Here is a 12417-nt window from a genome sequence, read left to right on the forward strand (position 1 = left end):
GTCTGAATGCTAGAGTTATCTAGTGGCAATGAATATTAATTGGAAACGAGATTGAGTTAGCTACACTGAGGGCAAGGAATAGTTCAAATAATAGCTAGGATGGCTGCTAGAGTGGAGAGGAGAGACAGCAGAAATATATAACTCTTTGATTTTTTCTAACTCTCTCTATTCTCTCTAAGGAGAATGATCTTTGGAATGGGAATGGCAGGACAAAAATGATTCCTAGGAAGTTATAGCTAATTGAGTAGTTAGCTAGCCTCTATGAGGTCCTCAAATCAGGCCTCCAAACACTAAAAAAACAAGTGGTAGATGTCTTATTACTGAGTTTCTCTCAATTTTTTGTAATCAAGGAAAATGGAAAATATTCCACATGAACAAATATAGGTAATATATATATTCTTCAAGCTATAGGATAGTGAGATTGATTTTCATTGTTAGCAAAATTCTAAAACATTATTGCAACATCAAAAAATATTGTAGATATTTAAAAATTTACTAAAAGTTGTATCAGATCATCAAGAATAGATTATACTAAAAAGTCTTATTTCTTTTGTAGGACTGTTGGTCTATTAGATCTAAGTATTTTAGGGCATAGATTACATATTTTTCCTACCTGATTTAAAAGGATGAAACTAAGAAAAATGAGTACAAGTTGTAGAGAGATGGATTTAGGTTTAATGTAAAGAAAAACTTGTAACAATGATAGCAACCAAGAGTGGAGTGGGCTTCCTTGGAACATAGTGGGTTTCCTTTCATTGGAAGTCTTTGAGGAAAGTTGGATGATCACTTATTAGGTATGTTTTAGAGGTTATTCTTGATGTGTATATGTGTGAAGTATATATTGGGCTAGATGGTCACTGAAGTTTCCACCAAGTTGGTCACACAATGATTCCATAGTATTCCTAGGATCACATAATAATGAAATATTAATTCTGGGATTCTGCCCTTAGATCATTAGTCTCAGCTGTCTTGCTAATTATACTACAGAGCTTCTGCACAATAATAAAAGTAGAACAGGAAAAGAGTGCCTTAGAGTTTACAACATCTTTTTCTCACAACAATCTGTGAACTAGGTAGTACAAGCCCTATTAGCTCCATGTTTAAAGTAATACAGACTTAGAGAGGTATAGGACTTTTTAGAGTTAGAACTTAAAATTTGGCCAAAACTTGTTTTTTTGACTTCATATCCATTGTTCTTGCTAATTCCTTTTGCAAAAGATTTGCCTTTTCCCATCTGTAAAAGCCCAGAGTTTTTCAAGTTATATTTTGGAACTTTTTGAAGAAGTCACAGTCAGGGAAAATTTAGAGGAAGTATGTTTAGTACTAGACTACAAGTCAGAAGATCTGGGATTTGGTCTCCACTGCCAGGTTAGAGTGCAAGACCTTGGCCAAATCATGCCATTTCTCTGGGACTCAATTTTCTTATCTTTCAAATTGGGAGAAGCTTTCTCTTGTTTAACTCTTGAGGATCTTGCTAAAAGCAAACAATTTTGTAGATGGCTTCTGTGTATTTCATTTAGTCTTTAGTGATAATTCTGTTTTGACTCATCAATCACTTTCCAGCAAACAACCTCTTCAGCATGAGACTTTTCCACTAAAAAGCAAAACACTTAAGCAATAACATTTAATGTGATGACTAATCCATTGTGAGCAGTCTCCCTGACTCTCTACAGCTTCTATTTATGTAGTATGTTGAGGTAGAAAACTTGACATCATAAACATGGGAGTTGGGTAGTATAAGTATTATAGACCCACTATTTATATAGGAAAGAGAGGGGAGTGATTTATTCAGGATCCCAATTGGAATTGGGACTTTAACCCAAATTTTCTGACCAGTGTTTTTTCCCATTATATCATAGTTGTCCATCCACCTTAAAAATATCTTAGCAGTGAAAGGGCTATTATTTCCCTTTGAAGATGACCTATTTAGAATGGAGGTACCGAGAAAGAAGAGTTTCTATTAGAAGCCTTTTATTCATAAATAAAGACAAAATTCCCAGGCAACTCTCACACTGTGAGAAAGTTTTGGGGCGGGCCACATAAAACTTTGTAAACTCAAGACATTAAAACTGGAAGGAAAATGTAGACAGCATCTAATTCAACCCCTTACTGTACAGATAAGGAAACTTAAGCCCAGAAAGGTAAATTATAATGACTATAATTATACTTTTATATAGTGTTTTAAGATACACAAAGTGCTTTATTCACAATCCTGTGAAATAGGTACTAATATCACCATTTTACACATGAGGATACAGTCACTAATTAAGTGACTTATCCAGAGTTACAAAGCTAGTAAATATCAGAGCAGGAGGTACAACTTGGGACTGACTTTAAATCTTATGCTACAAAAAGGTCATTAGTTTCATTAATTTCTTCAAAATATAGAATTCAGTCTACTGGTTAGAAAATACAGGGAGCCAGATTGCTGCTCCAAAGAAAGAAAATGATTAACAGCTGTTTACTCACTGTCTAATAGTGAGTTTTCCTCAAAACATCCCTCTAATGGGAAATGTTTGAGTAGTAGTGTTAGAGATGTTGGTTGGGGAGGGGAGCCATATTGAGTAAACTAGATAACTAATCTTTGAAATTCCTATTCACTTTTGAGATTTTAAGACTTCATGTGGCTGTGAGCAAGAACCTACTGCAAGACAGAATTTTTTAAAAGTCATTTAAAAAAGACATTTTTAGCTAAATATTCCTTCCTCAGGGCTGAAATGTGTGTAGCTTGGCCCCAAGCCTTCTCAGCAAGTATCTCTTGCATTAACACTGGATCTAGAAAAGCCAGAAGAGATATGTAGCGCCTAGGACGTAAACGTCAAGAAGTTATCCTTGAAGAGACGTTAGTTAGCTGGACATTAAGGAAAAGGAAGGGTTGGTACTTTAGCCTTAGGATTTTTATATTAGGAGCACGTTTGGGACAGTGTAGTTAACTGTGTAGTTAGGGTTGTAGGGAAGACTCGGGCTCAGGGAGAGGGCTGAATTTTCTTTATCTCATTCTTGATTTTGTACATTGTAAGTCTATTTTCCACTGATAAGCTATTCTTCTGCCTCTTCCTTTCCTGAGAAATAATGAATACTGTGCCTATGTTTGGAAATGAGCTTTCCATGAACATCAAAAATGGTATTCTGGTGTGACTGTACCTGTGGTGATCAGGCCATTTAGACAGGCCAAGGCATTATGATGGTTCTGAGACTCTACTCTCCCACTCCCAATCCCCATCACCCCACAGGAAATGGCTGTCTGGGGGCACCAGTTTTAACAACTAATATTTGCACTGCAGGTTATGAAAATCAACTAATTCAAATTTAGAACATCTACTTCGTGTCACCAAAAATCATCAGAATGGTCTGGGATGGGATGGGGAGGAGGGGAGGGAGCTGGAACAGCTCACTCTATTGCATTCCAAGCTCCAGGAATGTTAACCACACACTCCAGGGATGTTAACGGAACACATATTAAGCTGTTAAGTTAGCCAGAGGGAACCTTTTGTGAAACCGACTGCTGGTCAAACATCAATGGCAAATTGTGATGGCTGCATGGGGGAGTGGTAGGTAGCATGGCATATTTGTCAAGTACAGTACAATTAAGTCAAGAGGGCCTGCTGGGCTAATCAACCACAAGTCAAGAGCACTCATCTCCTGCAGCCCAACATGCAAAGCTTTCACGAGTAAGACCTTGGAGAGCAACAAATGCCACGGATGACAAGGGGATGGTATCACGCGATAGTACCCTAGATGTACCAGCAGTAGAGTGACATGCCACATGAGCTTCTCAAGGGCAGGGCCTGGTCTTACTGCTCTTTGTCCTTCTATATTGCCATGCAGAAGGCCCTGGGGAAAGTCAAGATTCATTCAGCCTTGCAAAGAGAGTATCAAGAACTCATGAAACATTTTTCTTGAATAAACTGAACTAATTGATTTCTTGAAATGTACATGAAGAATGGGGAAAAACCTCCAGATTTATGGACTTAAAGTTAGGAATATCTGGGTTCAAATGGTCTCTGAGGCATTTACTGGTTGTATAACCCTGGGAAAGTCACCTGACCCCATTAAACTTCAGTTTTCTCATCCAAAACAGTATTACTTTCACAACTGTGCAGATCACATGAGGCAAGGAGATGTCATGTGTTTTGTAAATCTTAAAGTGCTGGAAAACCCTTAGAGGTTCATTTGGTCCAAATGCCCCATTTGACAGATTAGCAACCTGAAGCTTACTGAGGTAGAAACTTGCTTAAAGTCACAAAGTTAACAAGTAGCTGGCCTAGAAGAAGAATCTGGACTCTCTGACCCCAAAGCTGGAGCACATAAGTATCACTGATTCAAGCTGATTATTCCTCTACTCAATTTTCTGTCTGGGACTTGTTTGCTTCACTTCAGGGTTCCCTGCTTCCCTTAGATGCAGGGATCCTTCCACCTTGACCTTTATTAATTCCTGTGATTCAAAGAATCCTGTCCAAGAAGATCTGAAGGCTAAGGACTGTCTCATTTTTATAACCCCAGAGTCCAGCATGGTATCTGCCACATACTGGGTACTAAATTAATGCTGAAATAAAATGAAATGATGGTGAAATAGAATTTTGCTACACTGGTCTTCGGACAACAGATCCATCCCTGTCTAGGTACAAAGTCTTTCCAGCTTGGTAGGGACTTGTACTGATAGGGGCAACAGCCCCTCTGGGGTGACTGGAGTATGCTCAATAATTGATAACATTTATTAAGTGTCCACTGTAAGCTAAGTGCTGTGCTAAACACTAGAGATACAAACACAAATAAAAACAAAGACCTCAAAGAGGTTATACTCCAAAGGGGCATGTGTATGTGTATGTATGTATGTGTATATATATATGTGTGTATGTGTGTGTGTGTGTGTGTGTGTGTGTGTGTGTGTGTGTGGAGGTGATCTGGGCAAGTTTTGCCTTTGAAAAATCCAGACTTCTCTTCTGAGAATTCCTTCAGGGATACCTGCCCACTCTTCTATGAACAGGTGATGTGAATGTTTTAGGTATAAATAACAGAGCTATAGCCAATGGTTAAAAATAAATATATATATATATATATAGCTACAGAATAGACAATGTATATCAGAACCTCTGCTGCTACTTTTCTGTCCAGTTGATGCTATTTTCAGCAAAACAAAGAAGCCTCTCTTCCTAAGAGACAATGTATGGTCATTATTTATTTGGGAACCAATCAATCAACAAGCAATTATTATACATCTACTATGTGCCGAATGCTATGTTAGATTTGGGGGAAAACAAAGGTCAAAATGAAATACCCCCTGCCCTCAAGTAGATTACATTCAATCAGGGGAGATAGTATGTACATATATATGTATGTGTGTGTGTAGGTATATAAATATATGTGTACATTGGATTTAACATATTTTAACATGTATAACATATATTGGATTGCTTGCCATCTAGGGGAAGGGGTGGAGGGAAGAATGGGAAAATCTGAAACAAGGCTATGCAAGGGTCAGTGTTGAAAAATTATCCCTGCATATGTTAAAGGATAAAAAGCTTTAAAATAAATAAATATATATGTGTGCATGTGTATGCCTATGTGTATGTGTGTATACACACACACATTTTATATATATATATATACACACACACACAATTAATACAAGAGGATTTTGAAGAAGAGGTCACTAGCAGCTGGCAAGTAGGATTGAAGTCAGCAGAGAGACTATGGCAGGGATTACAATTTGTTTGCCATCTTTTGGATGCTTTCCTGGGATGCTTCCATCTAATTATGATTGTGAAAACTAAAATGATCTGAGAATGGGCCAACTGCCTCTGAGCATTTCCACTTGAGATCACAAGTAGAAAAGATATTTAAGGAAGGAAAGGGAGATGGAGATGATATATAATTGATCATCTGACCACATTAGCATTTCGATCCTTGGTCAGTTATTAGGGAAGATATTTAGAAGAGCTGGCCAGAAGGAACAAAGCTAGTGTGGGTTCCCCTACCTGTTGGCAAACAAAGAACATGTTCGTAAAGCAGCCAGGTAGAGTTCTGATGAGTGTAATTTAGGGACATTTGTTTTATTTAGATACTGAGGTAGGGAGAAGAGAAATCAAGCGGCTGGAATTTTAAGAACATGAAACGAAACATATTGAATCACCGGTCTTTAAATTTACACATAAGCTTTCTGATCTGATTCCCTCTGCAAACATTTTGAATTTTCCTTTTGAAGTATTTTTAAAAATCCTGTCTATCTGTATTTGTGTCTGTGTCAGTCCATATCTATTTGATATAGTTGGAAATTGTAAAAACATTATTTAAGCATAATAAAAATATTTCTTCTCTTTCTGTTTTAAGTTTCCTAGACTCGTTTCTTAATGTTCAGTAATTAGAAGCGGAGGGGAAAATAAAAACAAAAATACATCTCAGATGAAGATGTGGATATGTCAAGGAACAACAAGTTAGAGCCCTTTTATGTGGGGATCTCGGTGTGGGTCCCACAGGAAGGGCATTAGGAGAGCTGTAGCATTCTAGCCAAAAGCTCATTCATTCATTCACCCATCCATCCGTCTATCCATTCATTCATCAATCTACTTATTTTTACCATTCATTATAAAAAATTTTGAGTTCCAAATTCTCTTCCCCACTCCAGCCTTTCCCCTACCAGTTATGAAAAGAAACAATATGGTGTCCATTTATATGGTTGCTTCTTGAATTGGGATTTTTGTACATGATTGAGGACAGATGAGGACAGAACATGGACACAGAGACCTGATGAAAATATATTCCTATATTCACCCTCTAAAATAATGTCTGTGACAGATTGGTAGGATCCTGGCTTTTGAGGGAAGGACAAAATGAAACATCCAAGTGGGAAAACATCAGTTATGAATTTACTTAGGAAAAATGTAAAATTCAAAGCAGACTTTAGGTAAATATTAAGTTTTTATACAACAATATTTAAATATATGCTTCATTTCCTGGAACATGATTCTGCCCTGCATGGAAGAGTGGGAGGCAAAGGGAATGGAGGATCAGGTGGCAAGGGGAAGAATACACTAGAAAGTTATGTCCTTCCCACAGGGCTTCTTATTTTGGACTTTTGACAATGGAAAATTTAAATGTCCCAAGCAATTAACTAGATCATCACCATGTTATCTAATGCTGAGTGTACTTCACTCAGAAGTCCAAGCTTAATACACTTCTTAATTTGTTCCTGTGTGCCTGTCACCCTCGAAGTAGGCACTTTTCCTTGTCCTTCCTTTGCTTTGCAAAGTAACTTTAACTTCCTTTCTAATGACACTGAGTACTCACAGGGACTGTTTGTCTCACTGACTTACATGGCACACCAAGGAACACTTTATGAGAGTTGAGACACACTGTATATCGAGGGAAGCCATGCGTGGCACACACACGTGAAACCAAAACACATCTGGATATGTCTACAGTCACCACAGCTTGGCTGGCATTCCATGATCTTACCTTTGAAGTAAGGGATGTAATGATGTCTGAACATAGATGTAGGGCTTGGGTGTTGGGGCAGGGAGATGCAGCTACTGGTACCAAGACTCAGAGTACCAGCTGAGGGGGGCAACAGAGAGTAAGCGAAAATAAACTATGGAGGTCACTTACTTATAAGCCAAAAAAATATTCCTAGGAATCAGCATATCCAGGAGAATTTTCCATTTCTCTCTCAGTGCTATGCAGTCCTTTTGGGGGACCTGAAAGGATGCTTTTACAAAGGCAAGCCTTATTGTTGCTTCTGAAACACTGCCCCTTGGGACACCAAAATGGTGCTATGATTAGATAGATGTGAATTATTTTTCAGTGGTGTTTGAGCTGAGTCATCCATATTTTTCTCCCCTTATGAAGTCTCCCCTCACCCCCGTACGCAATAGCCCTTGTTTAAGAAAGCTGGGGAGAGATTCTCTGTAGTCAGTGGAACAGAGCAAAGCTAACTGGCTGCCTCAGGACTGGACCCAACATCCTGGACTCATTGGCCCGTGTTCCACCCAAGTAAGCTGGGTACTCACAGGCTCAGCTTGCTTGGTATACACCTGGCATGGCATGGCATACCAGTTCTTTGCACACAGAAGATGCCCAATGGCAATAAAATGTCTCAACATGTGTTTATTGAATGCCATCATGCACAAAGCCCCATGCAAGGAATAAGGAAAATAATGGTCTAGTGGAAAGAGCTCTGAACTTGGTGTCAAAGGCTCTAGGTTCAAATTTCCATACTACTCTTTTCTATCTATGTGGTCTTGGCCAAGTCACTTAACATCTTTGTGCCTCACATTCCTTATCTGCAAAATGAGAGGTTTAAACTAAATAAATGATCTCCAATTTTTTTTTCAGTTTCCAATTCTATGATTCTTTTTTTTTTTTTTTTGTACAGATCTCTAAAGAAGAAGTTGAAAAGGAAGTCACCTTGAAATGATGATATTTGGGAAGCAGATCAGAAATGAAAATCTTCCCAAAATGCAATATTGAATGGCACATGGTAGTCAGACATAGTAGCTTTAAATAACAGTTCAGTGAGGAAAATGGTCTTTTTTTTTTTTGCTCTAAAAGAAAGGAAAATAATCATCATGGGACTATTGGGTGGAATAAAGTGGGTCTGGAGCATGTGTCATGTGCTCATGATTGTTTTTTCTTGGCTCATTATAGTCCTTCATTTCTGTAATGATTTTGTTGTAATGTTTTGCTCTGTGGACTTTCTTAATGCTAGAGTTACTTCCCCTACTGATCCAACTACCATTTATTATGGCATCTCCTGTGCTATTATATGTAACACACTGTGCTTTGCCATGGAGAAACAAAAAATTAAAAAAACCACACAGTCCTTTCTCTTAAGGAACTTTGCATTATCCTAGGAGTAGGGATGTGATACATACATGGATGTGTACAATGAAAGGGAGTGAAGGAGGCAAAAGAGGGAATGAAGAAAGTTTTCTAGGAATATTCAAGGAGGGAGAAAACATTTGTTGCCTGGAAAAGCAAGGGAAGAATTCAAGGCCCAGAGATGAGCCATGAAGAAAAATATAAACTCTGAAAGGTGAGATGGGGAGGAATTCTATTCTCAGGTGATAGTTTGTTGGAATGCACAGTGGTGTTTGTCTGTGGAGTGTAGGGGAAAAGTCCATTTTGGTGGGAAAAGGAAAATTCATGAAATGGAGTAATAATGTGACTGAGACTAGGAAACTGGTTTGGAGCCACCTAATACAGGGCTTGACATTACAAGAAAAGAAATTCGTATTTTGTTTTAGAAACAGTATGATCTTAAATGGGGAACAACATATTCATAACCTTAGGAAGATTATTATGGCATCTTTGGGAAGGATAGACTAGGGAGAGGAGAGTCTAGGATCCAGAAGATCAATTAGAAAATTATTAAAACAGTTCAGATAAGAAGTGATGAAGGTGTAATTGGAACTAGATAGTGTGTCATCTTGAGTCTATAGATGAGGAAACTGAGGCTTGAAAGAGTTAAGTGAGTTGATCATGGACATTTACTTGAGAAATTCTAGGTTTGAACCTAAGTCTCCTGGCCCTAAGTTTATCCACTTTTTTTCCATTATGCCACTTTTCCCCTCAGGATATATAAAAATGCTGAAAATTATGATAATAATCCAACAATTCTACATATTTCTTTTTGAGTATGCTACATATACATCTCAGTCCATTGAGGAATTCAGTTTACTCCCTTCTAAAAGTCTGTGGTCAAACCAACCTAGATTATTTTCTGTTCCCTGAAAACATCGTCTATTTTCCATTTTCCATGCATTTGCATATTCTGTTCCTTATGTCTAAGCTATCCTCCATCTTTCTCTTCTAGCCTGATGAATTCTTAATAACCTTTTAAATCCCAGCTTGAATGCTATTACTTTGAAGAAAGCTTTGTCTGCTTCTCTGCCATTCCCACCTTTTCCCCTGACCCTATAAGGTTACATCTAGTCAGACTTTGTATATATGATATTATGCTTTTGTCTGTTTGGATATCTCGTTCCCTTCTTAGATTATAAGCTCCTTACAGACAAGACCATGTCATATCTAATTTTCCCAAGTGCCTACCACAATGTTCTGCACATAGTAAGCACTTAATTGATGTCTGATGTTTATATAAGGGATGGCATTGACTGAAGAAGTTTGAGTTAATGAGATTTGTGTATCCCCAGATCCCACAATAGCAAGAGCGTCTTTTATAATGTGGTTGTATGAGGGATGAAAATAGTGAGGGTCATTTACCTGGTCTGCTGTAATGCTGAGGGGAGCGGGAGGTTGGAGTATAACGCCCATAGCTGACCGATCCTGTGGAGCTTGGACTGGAGGTCCTGTATTGCTTGTATGATCGATCGTCTTGGTCACCCTGGGAGAAAATGACATGGAAGGGGGGAGTGGGAAGGGGAAACAATCTCATAAATCCAGAAAATCAAAAGCATTCCCTCAAACTTTAAATTATGATTAAAGTCCTTCTTGCCATTCTGATAAGAAAATGTCTAAAGAGATCAATTTGGTAGGCTGAATAAGAGAAGCCATCTCTGATTTGGAATGGGGCCAGCCCTTCGATTTGCCCTTTCCAATGACCTCTGAATGCCTGTCAATTTAAGCAAAAGCTTAAAAATGGCTTTTCCTTCCCTCCGTGATAAATATAAATTGAGGACAAGACTCCAAGGGCTCTGAAGAATCTCCCCTCCTCTAAAAGGGGGTGGTAAAGAACTTAACACTGGACACATTTAGCAAAAATTTTCCCCTCCCTTCAGATTCAGCCCAACCAACTAGAAATGCCTTTTGTGATGGTCCCAGTGTATTCTATGTGCTCCAAAGGGATGTTCAGAGATAAAAATAGACAGTGCTGAGGCTCAAGGGATTTATGTATCTCATGATTAGGAATCTATGCTACAATTTCTGTTTAAAATTGGGATGGGCAATTGTTTTGAGCAGCTGATGGAAGTGGGACAGAAACAGGCAGCGTGAGATGGCATGATACCAATGTCACGTAAATAGACCAGGTTCTCCTGGCCCAGCCACCCTTTCCACAGCAAAGCACGTGCAGGGACCAGGCTGTACATAACACACAAAAAATACACAGAGTTCATCAAATTTGCACCCACAGGCCCAGTGCTTGGGGGGGGGGGATGAGGGACAACTTTACTGGAACAGAACTGAAGAAAGTTCAATTTATACATTCTGGCATTCAAGTCTTTCTGTCATCTGATTCCAATTTACCTTTTCAACTTATTTCCTATCACTTCCCTCACTGTGGCTCAAACATAGTCTGTACCTTCCTGCCTCTTTTTTTATGTTGAAGCTTGGAGTGCCTTCTTCTCTTCCCTAATTTCTAAATATAATTAAAAAACTACTTTAAATTTCACCTTCACAATGAAACTCTTGACCGTCACAAACTTAGTAGTTTCTTTTTCTGAAATTCACTGGTACTTAACTCTCTGTATCATTTATTAGATATTCATTCTCTATAGCCTCATAGAATAGAATCTTTTCATAGAAGTATACCAAATAGAATGTGAAATTCTTGAAGGTAGGGTGTGTGCCCTCTCTATGTCCTCTGCCCCAACTTCATCTCATAGAAGGATTTTGCATGTAGAATAGTTAGGTATTTTATAAATACTTTTAAAAATAGGTATTTTACAAATAAATCAAAAACCTCTGATTGGTTTTCTTGCCACAGGCTTCTGCCCTCTCCAATCTTACCCATATACATATTTTTCTGCCAAAATGTTATTTATAAAGTCTCATATCGTTTCCCACCTCAACAAATACCAGCAGTTCCCTATTCCGTCTAAAACTGCATATAGATTGCTGATTGGTATTTAAAGCCCTTTGCAATGTGGTTGCAACTTGCCTACCATCCCAAGCCACTTATATATAATGCCCCTTGACACATCTATAATCTAGCATCTTGCTGCTCCTCACTTGTAGCATTCCATTTCCTATCTGTCTCCATTCCTTTGCAGAGGCTCTCCCACACTTCTGGAATGTGTTCCCTCCCCACCTTTCTTGCCCTTGTAATCCTTAGCTCCTTCCAAGCTCAATTGAAATGCTTCCTAGATGGATTTCACTGATCTCCTTCCACCTCTAATGCATCTCCTTCCACTATCTTGAATTTATTTTGAATATATTTATATAAATACACATCTCCTCTTACAGAATATAAGCTTCTTGAGGGCAAGGACTAGTTCATTTTGGTCTTTATACCTCTAACATTAGCACATAATAGGTGCTTACTAACCGCTTATGGCTTGATTATAACATGCTCTCTCTTTATTCTGTATTTCTAACCCTTGACTCTTCACCTAGACTATAAGCTGCCACACTGATCTCTCCTTAGTCATTCCCCATAATACAAAGCACAAACTCCAACATTTCTCTTCTATAGCTGGAGAGGTGCCTCTGAAGAGTTCACCATCACCACTGAAGGCAGAC

General features: G+C 38.4%; 1 protein-coding gene across 4 annotated transcripts in view; it reads right to left on the reverse strand.

Moving 5' to 3' along the window:
• ABLIM2 (actin binding LIM protein family member 2) overlaps positions 1-12417 on the reverse strand; it is a 310433-nt gene that overhangs the window by 63468 nt on the left and 234548 nt on the right. For all 4 annotated transcript variants that reach the window (XM_051965982.1, XM_051965979.1, XM_051965980.1 and 1 more), the window contains 2 exons: positions 10222-10342; positions 7456-7554 (listed from right to left, as the gene is read on the reverse strand). In XM_051965982.1, coding sequence (XP_051821942.1) covers positions 7456-7554; positions 10222-10342 — 220 coding nt within the window. The remainder of the gene's footprint in view (positions 1-7455; positions 7555-10221; positions 10343-12417) is intronic.

This window comes from Antechinus flavipes, chromosome 6 (genome assembly GCF_016432865.1).
Source record: "Antechinus flavipes isolate AdamAnt ecotype Samford, QLD, Australia chromosome 6, AdamAnt_v2, whole genome shotgun sequence".
Classification (NCBI taxonomy): Eukaryota; Metazoa; Chordata; class Mammalia; order Dasyuromorphia; family Dasyuridae; genus Antechinus; species Antechinus flavipes.